Here is a 19,909-nt window from a genome sequence, read left to right as displayed (position 1 = left end):
CCCAAGTGCCAGTTTAGGGTCCTCTCCCAGCTCTTCCAGGCTACCTGAGCAGTGGCCTTAACACAGGAATAACTCTCATTGTCTTGCTTTGTTCTTTTTACATTCTTAAGCATGAATACCTGTTTTTTTACATTTATATTACAAATTTGAATCATACAGATGAAAATATGACACTATGGTCCTGTTTGCAGGTCCTACATATACCCTTCAAAGTATAGTGTAGTGTGGAAAAACTGGACTGTGAGACTTATATATGATTTTTGTACTTGCTTTGACTGATTTTCCACATCACCTACAGGAGAGAAAGCAGACCATAACAACTATAGCTATCCAAATAAGTGGCAGAAAGCAGTATTGAAAAGACGAAAGCAGCAGATAGGATTCAATGGGATTACTATATATCCTACAAGGTAGAAGATACTCACTATTTTTTTTTCCCTAACAAAGAAAGTAACAAGAACAAACCATCCCCAGTTGGGTTAACAATGGCTTGCATTTTTTGTTAGCTATAGATCTTCGTTTAGCGTTCCCAGCGAACAAAGGGTGCTCACTTGATAACTTTGATACTGGTATAACACTGACACAGGGATACTGAAATAGAAACCCCCTGATAAGAACACTGTTGGCCAACTCTGAGGGTGACCACCAGAAATTTCCAAGGGAAAAATATAAAGGCATCGGTAAGAGTAAAGCTCCTTTGGAGAAAATAAGGCTTTGTAAATCAAAGAGATACTTCCAAACTACCTCCTAGAACAGCTCTTGTTCGTGCAGCTCCTATCAAAATCAGTGAAAAAAATTCACTTGTCATTAATTGGGCCTCTATTAAGAAATTGTTGAGCAATAATGAGATTTAGTAAACTTTTTTTTGATGCACAAATTTTAACTATCTATGCTATGACTATAGAATCCTACCACATTTGTAAGTGATTGACTTCTACTATTGTTGATATAATTTTCCTGCTTCGGCTCAGTATTCAATACAGTCTTTAAAAAAGCCAGGCAGTCAGTGCTCCAAGATGTAGTGTTTCCTCCCCTGTCAAGACTGTAATCTGAGAATCAGTTTATGAAAGATGTGACTCTTGTAACTTTTGTCAAACACCTGGAGTATTTCTCTTACTCAAGACAACCCTACAACTGGAACCAGAGAAGCACCGAGGAGTCTTCCCTGGGTTACACAGGGACAGAAATAGAAAACCATCATACTGGTGAGTACCTCAAGGACTCATCTGCTCTCTCTGCTGTAACCTTTTTCCCTTCCCTTTCTTTCCTATTTTTCATGTGGTTATCACACCAGAGGAGCACCTTTCTTCTCAGTCCTTTACTTTTGGCTTTTAATAAGGAACGTTGTGCGAGGGTTTTTCCTTTGGAAAGCTTATTGTATCAGCAGGATCGCCCTTATTGACTCCCTCTCAAACAACCTGAATAAATTTGGAGGCACAATATTTTTCCCCTTGTCCTGCTTCACGTGGTGGTATGCGGCCAGGCAGCCAAGCATGGGTTGCAAAACCCCTTATTATCCTCACTGAATTCTTATCTAGAACTTCTTTTTGCATGTGAAGATTTCTTCCCAGCAGAGGGACCGGAAAGAAAAGGAAATAAGAATTGCCAATATCCTTCTTATTTTATCTTGAGGTCTTTTGCTCACATTCACTGCAAAAAGTGGTTAAGCAATAAAAGGAAGATGTGTACCCAAGGAGTGCTTTACAAACAAAATGCCCTTTTTCAGCTCTGTCCTTGCAGCCTCAACTCACAGCTGGAACCCCAACTGGCCACGAGCAGCATGGACCTTCGGGAGTGCTTGTATCTGTGGAGGCTGAAAACAGGTGCCTGCACAGATGACTGATGGAGCTGCAGGTATGAATGATATTCAGTTTATTAAAAAATACGGATTTTGCATATCCGTAACCACTGCTCCTCTGCTCTCCCCTCTCTCCTGGCTCCCATTTCCCATGACTGGACTTCATAGAGCAGGAAATTACTTCATAGAACAGGATTCCGAGAATCCCAACATCAAAAATTCCTGTAATAAAGTGTTTTTCCCTCAGTGGACATGAGGAATGATACATGAGAGAAGAGGACTTTCTCCATCATGTTTTGTATTTTTAACCTTGTCAATACTTTCCTATTTGTCTCATTGGAAAGAGACACAGAAAGAAAGACAAATTAATAAAACTCTCAGGTCAGCTGACAAAAAAAAAAACCATTGTCTCAGAGTTGAGCATGAAGACAAATGTATTTTTCAGAACATATTCTTGTCTTATAAAAGTAAGAACAGGCTCAACTGTCCTTCTCTAGCCTTATAAAATACAAAAGGCTAATCATAATGATTACACTGAACAGTTCAGCAATGCTTAGTTTGACAATCCTTGACTTAAGAAATTAGCGTGATTCAACTTGAAATCCAATTTAAAAGTTACCTAAGAATGTCAAAATCAATACATGAAGAAGCACTTCCTAAGTAAAAGAGCCTTTCTCTGATACATAATTTCTTAGCTATTTTTATTACATAAATATCTTACAGAATTCAGTCCTTAATACTAGAATTACTGTATCAGCTGTGAAAACCAGTGAACCTTAAAACAAATGCTGGAGAACCGAACATTTTAGTTTGCTCACCTCATATATGTGAACTTGCTCATTCGTTACAGCAAAAATTAATAAAACATTGTTTTGCACAAGTTTGTCAATTAATTGTCCAATTGTGGGATACTCCTGCAAACAAACAGAAGAGAGCCACATCAATCCATTTTTCATGTGCACCCATTTGCTAATTATCTCCCATGAAACACACATTTAAATGATCATAATTAACACTATATTCTCTGTACAGTATAAACTATAATTAGGCACTACGTGTATACAAAATAAAAGATAGTGTATATAATTTCCTCACGTTATTTTTAAGGAAACCCCTCTGAGAAAAGTACAGTGCCAGCCTCCATACTGGGACACTTGGCTCAGTAGCATCTGTGACATATATAATCCAAAGAATAACACCGCACCAGGGCAACTGGGTATTTGTCCTACGCTGAACGCTGCTGTGTATCTATTCAGTATTTTTGAACACTGAATCTTAAGCTGGTAAGTTCTCCTACATGAACAGTGTCCTACAAATTCCTGAACTCCTCCTGAATTCACACCCTTACAGGGAACACAATTAATGCAAATTTTGCCTTCCGTGCAGAAGGAAATACTAGTCAGTCCCGTTCCATGTGTTTTCCGGGTTAGCAGGAATAAGATTAATGCTTTCTTTTTTCCTAGTTATAATCTATCCTAACTCCATACAAACACACTGTTCTCTTTTTACAGAAATGTGCAATTACAAATGAAATAGATTACATGAAATATCTGGATTCGCCAACTTTTACACATTTCAGTAATAATGGTATACTTTCATTAATTTTCTAAGTTGTTCATGTTAGTTTTTAAATTTCCAGAATGTGAGAGTTGTACAAAATTCATAGTAAATTACCAGAAGAGTTGACATGGAATATTCATTATTGTGGTCCAAATGACAGTTCCCATCATTAGGAATAACAATCCCTGCCAGTTTACTGTCCATCCCAAAATGGGAATCAGCATCACTCACAAACACCAGCAAATGTAGAGAATCGTTCCTCCATCCAATTTTGTCCTGTCATTTAAAATACATTAGTTTAGCAGGCTGTATTACACTCACAATATAAGGAAGCAGCAAAAGACTGGGAGAATGGCATCTCAAAATAAACGAAGGGAATCATTCTAAAGGGAGTGTCAAAAGCATCACAACATCTCTTAAGAGAGGATGTTCATTCCATTGTCTTTGGCTGACATTTTTTCTCCCCATTCTTGTGTTTAATAACATGGGCTGGCCATGTTCATGCCAATCTGTTTACTACTCTAAATATAGTTAATCAAAAACATTTAAAGAAAAAACAATCAAGAAAACAGACCCAGTAATTCTACAGGGCTTTTTTCGTTGTTTTTTTTTTTTTATCCCTGGCAATTAAAAAGAAACACCGAAACATTGCAATATGCATGTTTTACTTGATACAGCCAAAAGTATTTTCACACAAATCTAATGAGGCTCTTGGACTGCATTAAAAAAGTCTTGAAAAATAATGATCTGCTTCTTTGAAATACGACCGTATAATACTAGAAGTGGTAATATAGAGAATAATTAATATTATACCTAGAAGTCTGAGTTACCTTGCAAACAGCTGCCTGCATAATTGCATCGAATCCTCCCTCTGGAGTGTCTATATTAGCAGAGATTCGCTGTCCTTTCACAATTTCATTGAATTTTTCAGCATCATTTGTGAGTGGCAAAACATGTTTGTATCCAAAGGTGGGTAAGCACTCGTATGGTACACTTCTACAAGATAAGTGAGACAGCTTATGGATAACACAGAGTGAAAAAGCACTACAATGGCTACTTCGCAGGCCTGTCTGGATTAGTTTTTGGTCATGTATCTCTGTGTCTGGGATAGATCTAGTGAAAAACATAAGAGAATCAGAGCATCCAGTGAGGTGGGCAATGCAAACAGGTCTGCACAGAGCCTGGGAAACGCCTCCTAGAGCGGAGCAATTCAGTCGGTTAACACAGCGTGCAGTCCTTGCCGTGCTCCCTGCTGTACCTTGTTTTCATACTCAGAAGCACATGAGGATCTGTAGTCCCTTAGTGACACTCAGAGAGCACCACCACCAAGCTGCTGCAGTCCTGCTTCAGGCTGCAGAGCACAGCTGCTCCTCCAGGTGGGTTAGGAAAGGGCTGGGGCAGCCTGGGATTCGGGATACTGCTAGATCTTAAGGGAAAAAAACACAGGAAAACAACATTGATGGGTAAATGAAACTGCTATTCTGTGTCGGGTTTGAGTTTGCACCTCCTTGGTATAGCAACGTCATGAAATTCTTATATATATGTATATTCTAGCAAATCAAAGAAAAATACATACTTATTCTGCATAGCTGTTTTTTAACCCATTAAGCACATTCGTAACTAAAAGCAAAAGCTAAAAAGCAGAATTACTCCCAGATTCCTCTCTCCAAATAACATAAGACAACAGAATAATGATCAGAGTGCGAAACTAAAAGAAACTTGTTTCTCAAACTGACTCAGTTACAGCTGGAAGAGGGCAGAGGTTCCAGTGAGGCTACTGAATTGAATTTTATCCTAAAGATTAATATTATGACTTAATGCTGGCATGCAGAGGTAGGTATTTTCCCTGTCTACCTGCAAGGGTTGTTTATTTCTTCAGCTGTAGTTTTGATAAATGGTGAAACTGGTTTTTCAACAAAAGATCCAAACCCCAGTCTGAAGTTGCTTGTCAGTTTTGACATTTCTTTGGAAAGAGTTGAACCCAATTCTTTGATTGTATTCAGATCATCATCCATGGAGGCTGAAAGATCCATGAGGTAATAGAGATCAACTGGATAATCTTCAGTTTGGCGAACCTTGATCTGTATTGTTTCTTCATGTCCTATGAAGATCATGGGAAAATGGGATACATATCAGCACTTCTAAGTGGAAGTTATGAGCAACACCAAGTTGTTCATAAACTTATATATCTATGTCATGAAAATTATGTAGTATTTCAAATCATCAGTAGAATAAAAAAAAAAAAAGTAAAAAATTCTCTGTCAACTAAAATCTCAAACAGGAGGTTTGACAAATTAAAAGCCGTTCCTGTGCTTTTTCTAAACTGTTCTTCAGTAAAGAAGAACCATAGTTTAGAACTGATTGCTGTAATTTAAAAATATGAGAACATCACTTTGGCACTATGCAGCTTTAGAAAATTTAGATATGAAGCTAATTAAAACTAAAGGTAGCACTTATGGGACATATCATGTACTTCAGAAATTTAAAGAAAACCAGAGTGTACACACAGATTTTATTCTCAGTTCGAACACTATGATATGACCTAACTGGGCATATCTTACATTTCTTTATTCCAAATTTTCTCCAGGAAAAATTCACATTTCAAGGACCCCAAAGTAGATCTGGAGCGTTTCCATAAATGTCACTAGTACCTTGTAAATACTCAAAGCAAGATTTTATGCTGCCTCTGAGATATGCTGCTTGCCAGACCTGTGGGGGAGAGACACAGGAGCAGGGCTGGGGGGTGGGTGGGTTCCCACTCTCTCACTGCCACCTCAATGGCAAGAGAATAGAAGAACTAAAAAAATATAGCCTTACTTTTATGGTGTACCCAGCACTTCTGAAAGTATTTTGAACTTAGTCGAACGTAGCTTCCATCTGATGAGTCAACAGATAATTTTTGGACTCAACACAGGCTTTTTTATCTTTATTCTATCAAGATTTATTTTAGACCATTCAGTCTGAGAAGCTTCTGCATATCACATTGGCTGAAAAAAAAAAAATCCCACATGTATGAACTGAGTGACTTACCTGGCCGCAGCCTGAGAGTTAATTTTTGAGGAGAAATCTGTGTGACATCAGAATTGTTCTTCTGGGTCACTGCAGTGAGGGGCTTGTTTCTGTGAATTTCTACTTGTGAAATGGGAAATTCAATCAAATTCAACTGGCATCCTTTTGACAAAAGGTTTTCTGGGGTATCACACCTCCCATGAATTCCAGCTGAGTCTGTGTAATTCTAAAGCAAACAGGAGAAGGAATGGATGAGTTAAATGTATTTACTGACCAGCCAACAGCACCTGGCTGATGAAAGGTCAATCCAATGCAGGGAACAGAAACAAAGGTGCAAGTTAGTGCAAACCAGTGCAGAAAGGGGTCTAGGTGGCAGAGGAATCTAAATTTGCCCTTCATGGATCAGATCACACAGGTGTATAATTAATGTAACTTACACCGATTTGGTATCCTGGGAGAAACTGTTCTATTGTTGGGGAATGGGAATTGTGCCACTCACTGCATTTGGTGTCTCACAGTACTGGGAATGATAGCACAAAGCCCCGGTGAGCCCCTGGTTTCTCTATTACAGGATTATGCCACAAATTTGTCAGTCTTTCCTAAACAGTTTTGAACTGCTGATGCAATATCATTTAATAACAGAGGAGGTCTCGCAGATAATAAAATCCTACAAATTTTGTGACAACCTGACAGTAGGGTACCCAGCATTCACTGTTTTTTTCTGACCTACTCTTTCTCCTCAACGCTCATTTAAGATGTTCACTGAAGCAGGTAGCAAGTCCTTGTTACTCTGGCTGGTGCCTAACAAGCACCACAGCCTCCCTCCCTCCCTCCCTCCCCTGCGCCGGCGGGGCTCCCGGCATGCCCACGTCTCTTTGGTTACATTTGGCTGAGCGTCCTACTTGACCTTCTCCTGGCTGGAGGAAATCACAAGCCTATCGATATCAGTTGGAGAGCTTGCAGTTTATTTTTGTTACTCATTTCAAAGCACTTGATATGCAAGCTTTTCCACAACACTGCTGCAGGGTATATACTATCCCCGCATAGCAGTGAAGTTAATGGTTAGTTTTACAAAGAGACTTCTGTGCCTTATTACCATTTCCTAGAGCTATGCCTAGAGCTTAGATCCTCAAAATCAGTCAGTTGCATCCTGAACTAGAAACTGCTTGGCCACAAGACCTTTTGACCAAAACCTGGGCAATGCCTGGCAGAACCGGCACCGAAACATTCAATTCCTGGCTGATGGTCATGGCCCCATACCATGGGGCCGCTCTTTTCTCCTGGATTTGGGTAAGCAACCTGGGATTCAGCCATTAAGCCACAAATATCCTCTGAATTCAGTCACTGAAAAACTTTCCATCCAAAGGAAAACAAATTTACATTGAACCTATTAAAACCAGAACTGGGACCCTTCTTTCCACCAAAATGTCACCCTTCATGCCTGAAAATTATCAAGGATCTTACATATTTTGGTGGAAGCAATGTTGAGACACCTGATGGGAACTGTGGTTTATTATTCTTCAGATGGAATCTGATGTCTTTGCTCAGGCAAAACTCTCGCCAACTGCTTCTTGAAGACAGTGTACATAAAAATCATGTACCATTATAAAACTTTCACAGGGACATCCATATCATCTCCTTTAGTTACACAAGTTGAGTTGCTGGCTTTTCAAAACATGTGTGAAGGGGCAAACTCATATTTCAAATACAATTACAAGGTGTGTTTTTATCCTACAGAAAACAGTGGTTTCTTTGGAGGCACTTGTGTTTACTCTGACGCTAAAGCTCCTATGTCTTTTGCACTCTTGATGTGTTGCTCCCTAGCAAACAAGTGAATGAGCCTACGTACAAAGAAGAAAATAATGTTTACTACTCTGAAGTTTTCAATAGTTCCATAGTTGGGTTTTTTTAAATCAATAAATTGTGTTTCATTTTTGTTTTCTGAAAATACATGGCAGTAGTCAAGATTATGTGATCAAATTTCATTTCAAGAAAATCCTGGTTTGGTTGTTAAGTACAAACATAGAAACTACTGCAACCACACTAATGTGGGTGGCTTTTTTTCCCATGGTAACATTTTTTGCAAACTGCTACATTATTTTTAGCAACTTATTTTTTAAAAAAGTGCCGTTTGGTCTTTGTCAGCTACTTCATAAAGCAGTATGTTAGTCCCATCCTAGGTATCATTCTGCTATTCAAAAAAGCAAGAAATACTTCTAACAGCAAAGGGGTAAAATCAGAAACTACAATGAAAAAGACTTATTTTATTTCTCTGTTATTTCTGGCAAGGTTTTAATTGTGATAGCTGACTATCTTGCTAATATTAATGAACTAAGACCTAGAATATTTACTGTGAAGTAGGGAAATATTATTTAGCATCATTTACAGGTGAAAGTTTTAAAAGCAGAGATGTACAGTGACTTGCCCAGGGTTACACAGAAAGTCTGCAACAGATATATGGGAAACAAATCCAGATTATTTTTTTTAAGCTCAATGTTTTAGCCAAAACACTTGCACCTATATCATACTAATTATAAAACTGACACTATCATCATACTTAAAATCTACCACAGATTAATTATTTGTATATGCAAACTGACGGGAGCACCTTCTGTTTACACTGTCTGGCTTGGCATGTAAGATGTAAGATGCAGTCTGGTCTCTGACTTGATGTCTGGTGCTTCATCATCAGGGCTGTGGGTGAGTCAGCCCTGAGGCTGATGACCTGAGCCCCTCTAATAGGACTTTTATTTCTGCCTTAGATGAGGAAGGTTGTTTTTAAACAAAAAAAAAAACAAAACCAAAACACCAAAACAAAACCAAAAAAACCCAAAAAAACCAATCCAAACCAATGAATAATAGACCATAAAGTCTAGATTGAATTCCACTTTTGATCCCCGGGAAGGCTTCACTAAGCGCTGCATGCATTACAAAACCATGGGCTGGCCCAATTAAGTCAACACTTAGTCACTCAGAGCTACTACAAACACTTCAAGTCTTACTTTGAATTTTTTTGTATCATTTACTCTACCTCTTGAAAACACCAAGCGCAGTGTGGTCCGGAAAGCAAACAATCTTCACAAGTCACTGCTCTTTCCTGAGAACAGGTCCCTAAATTTAAATCCAAGAAGATAAAAGACTATTAATAAAGTGTTTAATCATTCATTTTATGAAGAATCTTGCCACTTAGAGAATGTGGGAGGTGAAAAATGCACACATTTAGCATATTTAGGATTACTGATAAAAATCCTTCGTAAAGGTTTTTCTATTGGTAGAAGATTAACTCTCTAATAAAAATTTAAAACCCACAATTGCTGGCAATTTACATATTTACTTTTGCATGCTTTATGGATGGCATTCACTGAGAACATGTTACTTGTTTTCTCCAGTGCACCTGATAAAGCGTTACATGTGTTTCTGGTATGGTGCGGGTAAGACATTGCCAACATAACCAGGTATATTAAAAGAACAGATTTATGTTCACTCTGTATGCTTAAAATTGCTTCACTCAGATCTGTAGATACTTGATATGATTTTAATTTATTGTGCAAGTACCAATGAAACACTCAGTCACATGTATAGTATTAAGTTTCTCAGCGGATCAAACAGTGATTAGTATAACCAAAATTGCTCAAATGCCCGTCTCTTTCATACATGTTGTACTATGTAATGACCACATAAATCTTAGATGAATTTTCAGGGTAGCCGTACAGCAGTCTGTCAAAATAAAAAAAGTCATTAAACAGAAAGGAATGATTAAATACAGAAGACAGAAAGCTATTTCATATCAACTTCAAGCAAGAAACAATGCAAAACTGGTTTTGAAATGGATCTCCCTACCCCTTACCTTGCACACAGTTATTTCTTTGCAGAAATAGGAAACAGAGGCAAAGCAATTCAATCCCCATTCGCTTTCAGTGCTGGCTGCGTGACAAAAAAATGTTAGCGTGTTAATTATCGTCGGCGTAAAGGTAGAATGTCGTAAAAATCATACATTCCCGAAGGGTATGTTTTCAGATGTCACCTACACCGGATTGCGAGGAAGCTTCAACCCTACCGGGACAGACCATGAATAAAAGTGAAAACAAGGGCTACCTGGGCAGGTAAAGAGGACAAGCTGTGCATAAAGTACCGTGAACATGGTTATCACTTCCTTGTTTTCCTGGACTCCTTATAAGGTATAAGGGGAAAATTCATTCAGGTGAAGATTTCTGTCAATCCCAGTTGCTCTGGGTCCTAGAGCAACCCAGCCAAGAGAGCGGGTTTTTGTGTATACAGCAACTCTTATAGGGCTCCTCTAAAATAACTCCTTTAATTGTTCCCTGAGAGAGTGCATTAGGCAGACAGGTCACAGGATTGCCAAGTGAGTATACCTGGAGAGATGTAAAAATCCCATTTTTTCAGATTTCCTGATGTGGAGGGAAACTTGTAAAGGCAACTGTGAAGAAAACAAAAAGCAATCGCTTATGAGAATTGAGGACCTGGCTTCAGTAATTCAAGATACAGAGTACATTTATTTTATTAACATTGCAAACTGAAAAGGAAATGCTGCAGTTGTGGATTTTTTAATACACAGAAGGAGGAATAATTGCATTCTCAGTTCTGCAACTGACTTGGAAAAAAAAAATCATGTCAGCTTTAACTCTGTGTAAGAAGTCTCCAAATATTCCACAGCATAGATACAACAATATAACAAGTTATTGCTATCTCTTCCCCCCCCCACCACCCCCGGAATGAAGGGAAAATACGCATTTCTTACAACCTTATTAAAGGAAATAAAATTTCTTATTTGTAGATTTCATCTCTTCCCATCTTTTATGCTCTGCTATTGTCTGTTCTGAAAATCATTTTTTCAGGACAAGCCCTCTCTTATCATAAGGGTTTGCAACCGCCTCTACACACCGCAGCATAGAATTATAATTTCATCAGTTGTGTTGCTGGCCTGAAAACATATATCCTTTTTTTTGTACAGTCAGAAATCCTACCAAAGTTAGCTCATAAGGACTAGGTTGCTCTCACCAAGAGAACTGGCAGGATCAGAGCTCCCTTTTCAAACTGGTGGTAGATGCAGTCTCGGGGCAGGATGTGATGGTAGGGATGGGTCTATACTAGTTAAACTCAATATGCCTGGAAACATTCCTGGGCATTGAGGCCAACTGGCACAGAAAACCTGAGTTTATGCCTGCAAATTGCCTATTGGGGCCATTCTAGCAACCAAATTGTGCCCAGAAATTGTTTGTAGAGAGTGTTAATTGGAGGAGGTCAAACTCATGCCAGGGAGCATTTTAACAGTTTAATAGCACAGACAATCTTATTCTAGTGCCTGGAAATATTCCCAGGCACATCCGATTTTACTAGTATTTACACAGTCTATGGGTAGTTTCATAGCAGCTTGAGCTGGATTACGTCAAGCCTACCTTTGCCCTGCCCTTGTGTTCCCACCCCTTCACTCCTACCAGTACTCATGTCCAAACAAACAGTGAGCTGATTCAAACTGATCCAATTAAAACCCAGTCACCTTCCGTGAGGAAGGTGGAGGGCTACTTTTCACCTGGGTGGGTCCCTTGAATTGTGTGGCTGCCCAGTGCCGAGCGAGTGCCAGGTCAAGGGAGGGAGCAGGAAAGACAGACAGAGTTGGCAAGAAAGGTGGGAATACATTAGACTGAATTTAGCCCAGCTTAGGCTGTTGTGGAACTGTATCTTAACATTTCTATTTACAACAACATTCCTAAGCCTCCTTCAACTGCTTTCCATACCTTGGAGTGTCCTTTGTAAGGCACTTGTTCAGCTACAGCAATTTCCTGTGGCATGAAAAAAGCATCGATTAGATTATGTTCCCTCAGCTGGTGAAGACGCAACTCTGTGAGGACACTGTAACTACATAAGGTCAAAAAGAAGTGGAGTCAACTGAAAATGTTTGCTCATACTAAGAAAAAAAAATCCTCCTGTAAGTGCCATCCAAAACATCTTATTTCCTTGTTTTTAATTTACGTTTGTGTATGTGTCCTTTAATATTGTCGCTATGTCTACAGCCTGTGGAGCTCCAAAACCCAGTGCTTTCCCTTTCAACGTAGAAGGTCACTTTGTAGCTCTTACTGGCCCCTGGTAATATAAAACACTTCAAAGCCTGTGCTCAAAGGACTTGGTGGCAGTCCTTCAGACACCAAAAGGTACCAGACACCAGCAGTGTCCCAGATTAAGGACCAGCCAGCTGAACAGCTGGCAATTAGCAAATGCTTATTCTTAGATTCAAGATATCAACCTTTTTAGTGTAGAGAGAGTGAATAATACATCCTACATAAAACTTACAAATTCTGTTTGATATTATCAGTTCCCCATTTGCTTGTATGGTAATATTTTACACAGGTCTTGGCAAGGACAGCATGACTGGAGGCTAAGTGCCTGCCTCTGAATGGGATGGCTGCCAAAGACTATCTGAATAAGTTTTGCCTGAATAAAATAACTAAGTTTCTGCAAATTATTAAGAACAGACCTCCCCAGATTGCCTGGAGAGAGCAGAGAAGGAAAAGAAAGTAGCAGAACAAACAACAACAAAAACACACAGGAGAAAAAGACAGAAAAATCAAGGTCAGTTTTGATTTTTAAAAACTCACATAATGAGAAGTTCATAAGACTGAACAGAGTGGGAATAAAAAACTCACTGACAGGGGCACAGGAGTTTAAGAGAGGCCCAGGAAGGGAGACAGTGTATACCAAGAGGAGAATTTGGGCAAGGCAAGAAAACCTAGGCAGGAAGCTGACAGATGATTCTTGTTTTGAAATGTCACCAAATATCTTGTGTAATATCAAAAGGTAAGTTGACCAGGAAATTCCTCTACTATTTTAATGCTTTATTGGCTTTAACTGTCACACGTGCTAGAAGAGCAGAATTGCAATCCAGAGTAGCCATGCTGATGTGGGGAGGATGTGTAAAAACCTTTGGGGTCCTGGTGTTGCTTGGTTTGACAGCAAGGTTCTCCTTCTTTATAAGGTTCGTAAGACAGTCTTTTTTCGTTCACCCAAATTAGAGGCATCAATTCAATGAGATATAACAAAAAGATAGTTTATAGTACAGACAGAAAGCAATTATTATTGTTTTCATCAGCCACTACATATTCATTTTGGAGTAAATTCTGGTCTCGATTAAATCAGGGTTACGGTTTTATAATGACACATCAGAACAGAAAACAGCTGTTTATCTTTCAGTATGGGCAATGCTGAACAATGCAAGTCTGTGGTTCTTTAAAAGATAATAATATTTGTATAGGATAAAATCTTTAGTGCATTTCCCCCCATACCTGGCACTTATGGTACATGAAGATAGCACAGAAAGATGTTCTGTTCATCCAATCAACTTTTAACAAACTCACTGGCAAGTAAAAAACATTGAATATCAGGTACAGACAGAAAGCAAGCTAATGTTGGGGACAGGGAATAAGAAATAAACTAAAAAACATTAGACCCAAGTTGCACTTCATTAATAATAGCGGGCTTTTTTTCTCCAGAACAAAGTTGTATCTCTTCTAGTGCACTGAGCTGACTCCACAAGTCAGCCTGGTGTTGGGTCTGTAAAGGTTCCAGAATGGGAGGTGTTTGCCTACAGAAGCATGCCTCACCATTGGCTCATTCAAACCTAAAAATTACTTCATTTTAGAAAAAATACCAGCCTCTCCTGCAGATAGGGTATGAACTGATGTAGCGTAATTACACATACAGGGAGACCAGCCCAAGAGAAAACAATTAGTTCCTTTTGTGCTACACAAAACCTGGAAGAGGAGGCATGTTAGCTCCACTGAAAGCGTATCAGTCAACATAAGAGATCAGTATGTCCCAAGCTCATCAGAGCAAGGAAAATCTCTTTTAATTAGAAGCTGGAGAGCTATCCATATGGAGGAGAAATTCTCGTAAGCGATCTCTCAGCCTCACACACAACTCAGCTCTTAATTCCCAATGCTCTTCTCATACACACTCTCACCCTGAAAGCCTGGAAAAACGCGGAGCAATTTAAAGTCTGAATGTCCCACAGGCTGAGACGGTTCTCAGAATATTTACAAAGGTGGGGGGAAGTGTCTCCTGCACTTCAGAAAACATTTCTCTCTTCTTGCCCTTCATCAGAGAGTTTTGTGGGACTGGAAGCAATGAGGTGGGTTCTCCCTTCTCTCCATCATATACAGTGACATTCACCTCCTCAGTGCATCTGTAAGAGGCAAAGGGCTACGCTCCTTTGGTCAGAGGCAGGTTGCTTTGCATTTGAAACATCTGGTGACTTTATTCTCTCCCTGGTTGGCTTCCAACCTGTCTAGAAAGCTCCTGATGGTCTCTAATGGGGAATCAAAGTAGGCTTTAAAAGTTTTGGTCAAACTTTTTAACCTGAAAGATAGCAACTGAAGAATATGCAGAAGTCCACAGAATGAGTGGCTGAAATACTTTTCTCCCAAAGAAGACATATGTTCTGTAGCTGCACAGTCAAGTGCTTCTGGGCTCTTGGGCCAGCAGAAATGGAAGGCATTTTCTTCGGAAAAAGTCTACCCAGAAATATATCCCTCAGCAGCCTGACAGACCCAGTTCCAGAGAACGGCAATGACAGATGTTTCAGAGGACACCTGTCAATTAGCCAAGGAACAAAGCCTGAAAAAAAGTTTCCAAGCTTGAAACTTAGATTCATCTCTAAGGAACTAGAGATGATTTGAGTAGCCACATGGCGGTGTGAAACAGGACAAGCCAGCACAGACAGAAACACACACAAATACTGCAGTGATGCTGGAAGGACTGTCCTGTCTCTACCTTTGCTGCAGCATAGGTCCTGGCAATACTTTAGGGAGAGCTGGCAAAAACATTTAAAAAGGAAGCAACAATCCCTAATGAACAGTTGTATTTAGTGGGGAAATTCACAGTGACGGTAAACGCAACTAATCAGTAATTTTTACTTTTTTTTTTTTACTTGAAATTTTTTCTAAATATAAAACTATAGTATCACCTATCAAATCACTGTGTAAAAGAAATAAATGCATCTGGATTTATACATTTTAAATGCCAGTTGATACTATTTGCTATCTCTTTCTTTATTAATCAGCATGGTGAGAGATGGGTATTGCTCCAACAGAAAATGGCATCAATCCAAAGAAACCGCCATAGGCATTCGGCTCCTGTATAAACAACATGGAGCCTGTGGTAAGCAAATATCTGAACATACAGTGTCTGAGCTGCTTCGCTCCAGCTCCCATGTTTTGGGGCGTACTAATATCATACCCCACTAGGGGCCTCGGAGCACAACACTGCTGTGTAGGGTAAGCCACAGAGCCCACCCGAGGCGTGGGCAGGTATGTGGAAAGGCAGAGGCCTCTCCTACTCTCCTCTCCAGGTGTTGTTTGCAAGCACTGCTACGCACGAAGGAAGGTGGCTTTAGGAGATGAGGGGTGTCTGTAGCTCCTTCCAGCGGGTCGCGGGAGCCAAAGAGCCACACAGAGGAAAGGAATTTTTCCCCTCCAGCTCTGAGCAAAGCGGGGTGTTGGGGATTCATGACTCAGGCCATGATTCATGCTCTGGTCTCCTCTCGTTTCCGGAGCAGCACGCCGCTGTTAGACGAGGGCAGAGAGTGAAGTCAACAACCTACCTCTGAACAAACAGAGAGGAAGAGGAGGAAGGAGGAGGAATTGCTCACCAGCTGTGCAATGAATAGCAGGCAGGCAACCCAGGGTGTTTTCAACTCGTATTTACCTTGCCCACAGCTCTGACCCAGCTGGTTCCAGCCAAGGGCATGAGCAAACCTTTGTCCTCAGCTTCCTTCACATCGGTGAGCACCTTGAAAGATTTGTTTGCTTTTCAGATTTGAATAAACTCTCACACTCAAAGCGAAATAATCAAACCTCCGAACTGCAGACGGACTCAGGTGGAACCGGTGGGAAAATCATGCGGCATTCGAGCAGGACTGCCAGCCAGCCAGCCCACAGCACTCAAAACATGCCAGGGATTTCCACACAGCCTGTCGAATCTGGCCTCAGTTTCTGTTTGCTTTTCACAGTTACATGGTATGCCTTGTTTTCCCTATGCTATAAAAGCCTGGCGCTGGGGCACCAGAGCCAACACCTCCGTTCAGTGCTGGTGCAAAGCTGAACATGCTGGTGGTGGGAACGGCGCTGAGCACTGACTCCACAACACCTCAGCCCTCCTGCACTTTAGCTGAAGAGCTTTCTGTAACTTACTCCCTTCAGACTAATGCTAAGTGCAAACTGGACCTGCTGTCCCCATTACAGAAGGGTCAAAATGAGCCCTGAGACAGCCGGGCTGCGGCGGCACCCTGAGAAATGTGAAGCTTTAGCACAGTCCTGCAGCAGGCTGGGCTAGGCGACAACGCGGAGGGAGGACTTGCTTTTGAAAAAGCCGGTAGGGTTGTGTAAATACGATGGATTCAGGCCTGATTTATCCAGATGTAATTCTAAACTACTCAGCTGGAATTAAATAACTTGTAAAAAGTGATTCCACTCTGGTCTTACACCCAGAAAATAAATGTATCTTATAGCTGACCTTGCTATGCTTAGACCTACAGAAGTCCAGTGCTTTGCTGAAACACTGGGTTTGGATAAAGTTAATCTAGAATAACCAAAACAGATAAGCATGTTTAGCTCAACACCCAAACAGCTGCTAAAAACTGAAGACGGTCTCAGGCACTGCCTGAAGCCAGCTCTGTTTCTGAAGCTTTCCAGGAGCTATTCTGAACTCGGCCAGCATGGTTTCTATTTACAGACACGCAGCGTTCAGGCCACTCACCCCGCCAGTGGGTGCAGGCTCTTTCTGGGAAAAGAACAGGATTTAGGGTTTCAGGAGCCTTTTGTACAGAGTGCTGCCATCTTATGGCTACTCTGCTCCTCCGGAGTAGAGAAATGATTACTTTAAAACTTATGTGGAAAAAAGGAGTTCAGATACTAACAGCCCTATTACCTGTTAGCAATATTTTCCCCTGCTACATAAGTAAGAACCTTTGGAGATGTTCCAATCTTTGTTAAACAATTTGGTCGTTTATGTTACATTAGAGTTACAATTTTTTGTTAGCATGCTTTTTTCAAATTCTCATCTGTCACAGTAAATGGAACATTATTTCTAGTGTCTTTGTTATAAGCTCAGTTACATGATTCTGAAATGTCAGAAATTGTTTCCAATATCTTTGTCAGTATAAATTATTACTGTATTTTGAAAATCTTGCCTTATTATTATGTGTGTGTTTCTTATGGAAATAGGAAGGAAACTTAAACCAACAGTGTCCGCTCACATGTAAACAGAAACATTGGAAAAACAACCTTATATAGAATGATTAGTGCTTCTACAATTCTTCTTAAAGAACTGGCAAGAACTGTCAATATTATACATCTAACTAAAGCCATGCAAGACTAAGAACATGTAAATAGAACCATCTCTAAATAAAAAGAAAATTGACCAAATCAATTCCAAGTATTTTGGCTGAGTAATACCAAAAAGATAAGGCAGGGTAGATTTTCCCTAACAATGTTTTCCAGGAGTTCAAAAATGACTGATCATGTCCATACTGTCAATAATATTTGATCCACTGGTACCTTATGCTTCTTATCTCATACATTTGCAACCGCATTGCTGTGCTTTGGTTGGACACTTAGCACACAGAATTACCATAATTTTAAACCAATTTTTTAAAAAATGTAATTCTTAACATTTGGTAGCACGTCAATATGTCACAGGAGGCCATGGAGTCATACTTTCTATCTGAACCAATAAATTAACAGAAATTCCAAAAAATACTATTGCCACAATAGTACAAAGTACAATAGTTTGCAGTACAACACTGCCAAGGATCTCATAGATACTGAAGATGTGTCCTTTCACCTTACACAACTGTCTTAATAAACTTATGAAAAATCCATCATAAGACTACTCAGACTATTTAACTCTCTGGCAGAGAGGCAAATAGAAAGTGGCTCTACTCACCTTTATGGTATATGCAAGAACTAGGTGTATTCTGTATTATCCAGTTTGCAAGCAAATAAGTTCCATTTTACCGTGATACCCTCACCTATAGTGGTTTGTTCCTGTCACTCTTACTAGAAGGCTGTTTCAGAGACTTCACTCCTCATGGCTGGAAACCTCCTCAGCTTCAGCCTGGATGGACTAACTTTCAATTTATATCCACTTGTTTTAATGACAACATTGTCTGGTAACTTAAATAACTTCTTTCCTTTCCTAGTATTTGCCCTTCCCTTCTTTCCCCTCCCCTTGATGTATTTATAGACAGCAATTGTATATTCCTCATTCTTTTTGTCCAGTACTACTACTTCTCTGCATTTCTTTCAATGCTCTTTCCTAATTATGGGTGACAGACTGTTCACAGTACTCCAGAAGAGCTTTGACCAGTGCCTCCTACAATGGTGTCCGTACTTACACATCCCTCCTTAAGTCTCCTGCATCGTATCTAAGGAGGACCATTTTTGCCTTTCCCATGGCTCCATCCCAGCTCTCTCAGCACCCTTCTATGTCTGACTAAGACATTATGCTCTTTCTCTTGCCCAACTGATAAGCCACAATTTATAACAGAAATCATTTCCACCTCAGTTTGTGTGTGATCTGGCACTTGTGCTATTAAATTCTACCCCACACCTCCAGCTCTCAAGCTCCCCCACAATGTGTATATAATGGTATGGATATTTCTCTCATCTGACCATGCCACTTTTAGCAGCAATGAAAGTATTAATACTTTCAGAGACGAGCTGAAATTGTCATGCTTGAAAATCTCTACCCAACCTTTAGGTAGCCCAACAATTCCCTTTCCAGAACAGATGGTATCATACGTACATTTCCTCAGCCCTTTTACATTGTATTAAACATTTATTGCTTTCATCTTATTTTCTCCATTTTACCTCCACACCCTTATTTATTCTTTCTTGCAAAAATGTGTACAAAATTTCCATATTACTAAGATCAGATTAATGAAGCTGCAGATGTGAGGTCGCTTCTTCCTCTGCTCTTCCCTCTCCTTTGTTTTGGCAGATCTTTTCAGAAAAACTCGCTCCTGTACTTGAAATTTATTTGCTCATTCTTTCAGCATTTTAGGATGGATAACAGACGTCGTTCCACTATGGGCCTACTATACTCTGGATTTACTTTTTAGGTTTGTAAATGTTAGCTTTTATTTCTACAGATTCTTCCCATCCTGATTCTGTTTTTCGCCATGAGCTATACCATCCTCTTCACAGAAAAGAAGAAAAATAATGTATTTGGTTTGGGCAATAGCTACACAGTCTTTAAGCTCTACCCCATCCTTGCCACATAGTAGACCCCCTTTTATTTGTGTGGTAGAAGAAACTTTCAGTCTTTCAAGTTTTGTTGACAGGTGGTAAGTCTGTAAACTTGACAAATCTGACTGCACCCTCTGCTTCTTGGTTCCCAAGATGATGTTTTCATTGATGACCTGGTATGGCGGGCTTTTGTTCCCCTAAGACTTTCACTCTATTTCCTCACTCCTGATATTTTTTTTTTGAAGGATTTATTCATCCAATAAGGTGCTACCACCCTTCACTC

At 39.9% G+C, this 19,909-nt stretch overlaps 1 protein-coding gene across 7 annotated transcripts in view; it reads right to left on the bottom strand.

The window, feature by feature from the left end:
• ITGB6 (integrin subunit beta 6) overlaps positions 1–19,909 on the bottom strand; it is a 56,538-nt gene that overhangs the window by 29,006 nt on the left and 7,623 nt on the right. For 2 of the 7 annotated variants that reach the window (XM_087734023.1, XM_087734021.1), the window contains exons 1-8: positions 10,396–10,461; positions 10,215–10,291; positions 9,399–9,478; positions 6,389–6,593; positions 5,213–5,459; positions 4,189–4,354; positions 3,473–3,634; positions 2,617–2,712 (exon numbers count right to left, since the gene is read on the bottom strand). In XM_087734023.1, the coding sequence (XP_087590149.1) occupies positions 2,617–2,712; positions 3,473–3,634; positions 4,189–4,354; positions 5,213–5,459; positions 6,389–6,593; positions 9,399–9,478; positions 10,215–10,275 (1,017 nt within the window). In that variant the 5' untranslated portion in view covers positions 10,276–10,291; positions 10,396–10,461. The other 5 variants (XM_087734022.1, XM_009462109.2, XM_009462108.2 and 2 more) reach the window with 5 other exon arrangements.

This window comes from Nipponia nippon, unplaced genomic scaffold (assembly GCF_047370975.1).
Source record: "Nipponia nippon isolate SJK-2023a ecotype South Korea unplaced genomic scaffold, ASM4737097v1 scaffold_5, whole genome shotgun sequence".
In the NCBI taxonomy this organism is placed as follows: Eukaryota; Metazoa; Chordata; class Aves; order Pelecaniformes; family Threskiornithidae; genus Nipponia; species Nipponia nippon.
The sequence above is the reverse complement of the archived record's forward strand: the minus strand, read 5'-3'. Positions and strand labels throughout refer to the sequence as shown.